The following is a 3,958-nucleotide window of genomic DNA, read 5'->3' as shown; positions in this document are numbered from 1 at the left end:
TCAAGACGCTGTTTCTCCAACATGTTCTTACTCTCCAGAAAATATATTCGTCACCCCTCCGAAATGTGGGAAATTCCCGGCTGTTCCAACAAGTAAACACACGACCATTGTATTCTTATAAGTGTTATGCACTATTAAGCTACATAAAAAAGCCAGTGTTTAAAAAGTCTTTTTCTGACTAAGAATATTTTAACACAGTAAGTACCTGAGGTTTAGAGGTAAAACTATAAAACGGCCTAGTTATTTATAGCCGCTGTGATTGACACAGAACAGACGAACAGGGGGCGGGCGGTATGCTAACGAAACCGACGAGTATACACAGGGTACCGGAGTCACTCAGCTCGAACGAAAGTCACTTCACTTGCAGACTACACGTCCATAGGGGAGAAACACGGCTGTATTTCCTTGGATAGACAGCAACCAGTTTCTCTCGGGAGGGGAAGTTTGTGGTTGTTTTAGATCTTTTTTTTTGGAGTTGTTTAAAACAAAACCCCATGATTGTGGAAAAAGTGTGAATTTTACAGAAAAAGCACCTGTCTTCCTTGGTACCGTAAAAGGTACCCTGGATTCCTTTCCTCCGAAATCCAGGAAAATGGTACTTCCGAAACCATCCCCTCCTCAAAAGTGTATATGGACTATTTTAATTATTCTGATTCTTTGGAATGGAATAGTTTTAGCAGATACGGTAAGTGTGTTTCATTGTTACAAAACTGTGTGTGTGTTGTATATATAACTGTATAATAATACACACTGTGTACATATATAATAATAATATTTTGCTGAGCCGAGTTTACAAAGTTGCTGCGTTCGCGGAAAGTAGGATCGGGGCGGTGGATGTGTCTAAGTTGGAAGCAGTTATGGAATAGGATGGAATAGTAATGTGTGTAAATGTGTACTAACATATGTCAAACGTTAGAAGTGACTTAAGCTGGGGAGTGTGCTCTCTTATCATTGTCGCCCGTACACACGCTGATTTCGTCTGCTGAAACATACGCTATAATATTATTGCCCTATAGTCTGTTTCAAATAAATAATTATATTTTTTTTTGTGGGAAAAATAATGTCTGTAATAAAATAGTTCACAGAAAAGTAGTTTATTTGTTTTATATGTAAAACAAAAAACACTGTAAGAGTGTTTACAGTTTACTTATATAATAAGTAAAAAAAATAAGGTGCAATGTTATTTCTAATTAACATATATTTTCTTGATTCAACACATACATATAAGATATGTGAAATTTTAATTAAAAAAATTAACCATGAGATACAATGCCATACTTGAGGTAATTTTGAAGATGGGTTTCATAATTTTACATTTTTATTGCAGCAAATAAAAATTGCTTGTAAAATTGATCTGCGCTTTAAAAATGTCCTTCCTTTGTGATAGAAGTTGTCAGGATTTTATGATTCTGCCATAAATTATGTTTACTACACACAGAAATGTTTCTGACACCAGTCAACAACAGTATCAATTACTGACTTATCTTCAGTATATTAATGAGCTAATTCTAAATGTCTACTCCACATAACCTGGGACCCTACACCGGTGAAATAGAACATTCCATAATATTCATGTTTTACCTGGTGTATCCTTGGAAGATAAGAGTCGACATAGCCCACTCCCCCCCCCCCCCCCCCCCCCCCCCCACAAGCTTAAACCTTCCCCAATTCTTCACTCTATTCCAAAATAATCCTGCCTTATGATAAGTTATCTCAACATGATATAATACTGTATTTGACCCAAATCACTCCCTCCCTTATATTGCTTATTGCCCAAATCTACAACCTCAGTAAAACCCCTCACCTTACACATACTTTGATTTCTCTGGCCCTGATATATTCCCTCCCCATCATGTGTCTTTCACACCCTTATCCTGCCCCTTCCCAATGATATAACCCCTTACCTTCCCCTTCCTCAGCATATAACCCTTAGCCTGTAACCCTGTCTATAATCTGTGACTCATCACCTGGTTCCCTGTACATCCACGACCCTACCTCCAAACTTCTCTACCTCCCATTATATGACTCTGTCCCTCTAATATGACCCCCCCCCCCCTCCCCCTTCTATTCTTCTCGTTTTTATGGTCTATTGTTCCACCCCATTAAATTACATCCTCATCTCTTTCACAGTACCTGGATATACCCCTTACCTGTTAATTGACCAGGTTTGTTAGTCTGTTATCTGAGTCAACAAGTTAATTACCAGGTACACTTGGTGATAGGTGACCTTGGTTGCTGTGACATAATATAGGTGTGGTCAGCCTTATATAAAACAGCCCCAGGAGACTGACCATTGTGTTTGTTGTTTACCTGACTTATGACCACCTTTCACCTGAGTTTGCTGTTGTAATAAATGGATTACTACAAAAGGTGTATGCAAACTTGTTAATTCATCACTGTTGACTGTCACTACCTACCAATTAGTTGATTATACAGACAAGATATGCTTACACATACCTTTTACCTGCAGAATACAGGTACTCGAATGTGACCTACAGGTTGTAGGATACCTGATTACTGCTATATGGATTTCAATCTCTCGGGAGCCGACACATTTATGATGTTGTGTCAAAAAGCATATAACTTTCACTTTAGTGCTTTGTTAATGGGATGTTTACCAATAACTGGGACTTAATCACTTTTAGTATGCATGGTATTTACCTTTTGCTTAAAGCAGAAGGGTTTTAATATACAGAGGTTTGTTTCTTGACAACTACCAGCTACATACCATCAACTAGAGTGAAAATGTTCACAATTCATTTAAACGTCTTACAGTGTGCTTGGAATTGCAGCCATTTTATGCGTCGATATATACTGTCTGAAATAGTTTTAAGCTGAAAAATTAGTTTAGATGATTTATGTCTATTCATTTGTAGCAGAACGGTATAGACAGGGTCGATCTTTGGCAACCGAAAAGCTTAGTTGGTAGAGCGTCGATCTAGAGCTCGGAGGGTCCCTGTTCGAACCCCGGTCTGGCCGTTGCATTTCTCTTATATCAGACATGTACTTGACCTAAGCATAAAAAATACAATTTTATATATATTTTTTCCAATCATGCCATATTTAATATCAATTTCTAATCAAAATGTGAGAAAATTAAATGTATATCCATGCAATGGCAGGGATCTGGTTCCTTAATTATTGTGCTATTTTTTTCCAGTGAATACATAAATAGCATTCTTTTGGACAGTCTCTTAGTAGCCAGTTTCTCTTCATAATGTGTCTGCAGTGTCTCTTGTTGTAAGTTGTGTATTTTCATTATAAACAATCGGTCGGAGATGCAGAGAAGCAGTGATTGATGAAGCCAAGAGTATGATTACAAAGGTACGATAAATATAGAGAGGGGAGAAATAAGGAGAAAGAGGGTGGAGAAGATACAAGATGGCAGATAGTTTGAAGGTTATAGATACGACAGATATATATATATAAACCAATAAACATATACCACTCCTGGACACAATTGTGTATGCCGCCAACCCTTGTTTAATCATTACCTGGAGCTCACAAGTACAACACAAATCAAGCACCGCAAGCTAATTATTGACGATGCTATATATGTTTATTGGCGTTAAATGTCCTTGCAACTGCCAGGGTCATATGGCGAAGGGTGTCTAGGGAGATACCGCTGAATAAAAAGAGAGCGTAGGTGAGCGTAACCCCTGGATATCGAGGATGAGGTACATGTATTTCAGGTGGTGTAATGGTGGCAGCAGACCAGTTTTGGTCGCTTTACATTAAGTCTCATTCCCCTAAACACCATAACAGGAAAACTAAGCCTGGATTCTGTAGGTGTGCAGGTCCTATTATACTGCATGCTTAATATGTAATAATGATATTATATCCCTATTACACTTACAGTAACATACAGTAAGATACAGCAGGTCTGTTTGGGTTTCTTCAATGTCCCTAAAGCAGAAGTCACAGAAGAACCCCCCCCCACCCCTCATTCTAGAAGACC

The 3,958-nt window shown here is 38.2% G+C and overlaps 1 protein-coding gene across 8 annotated transcripts in view; it reads left to right on the top strand.

Annotated features, from left to right (window-relative positions):
• The first annotated feature begins 324 nt into the window (after nt 1–324).
• LOC110462776 (basement membrane-specific heparan sulfate proteoglycan core protein-like) overlaps nt 325–3,958 on the top strand; it is a 182,914-nt gene continuing 179,280 nt past the window's right edge. For all 8 annotated transcript variants that reach the window (XM_021516932.1, XM_021516938.1, XM_021516937.1 and 5 more), the window contains exon 1: nt 325–685. In XM_021516932.1, coding sequence (XP_021372607.1) covers nt 593–685 — 93 coding nt within the window. In that variant the 5' untranslated portion in view covers nt 325–592. The remainder of the gene's footprint in view (nt 686–3,958) is intronic.

Source organism: Mizuhopecten yessoensis, unplaced genomic scaffold (assembly GCF_002113885.1).
Source record: "Mizuhopecten yessoensis strain PY_sf001 unplaced genomic scaffold, ASM211388v2 scaffold10829, whole genome shotgun sequence".
NCBI lineage: Eukaryota > Metazoa > Mollusca > Bivalvia > Pectinida > Pectinidae > Mizuhopecten > Mizuhopecten yessoensis.
The sequence above is the reverse complement of the archived record's forward strand: the minus strand, read 5'-3'. Positions and strand labels throughout refer to the sequence as shown.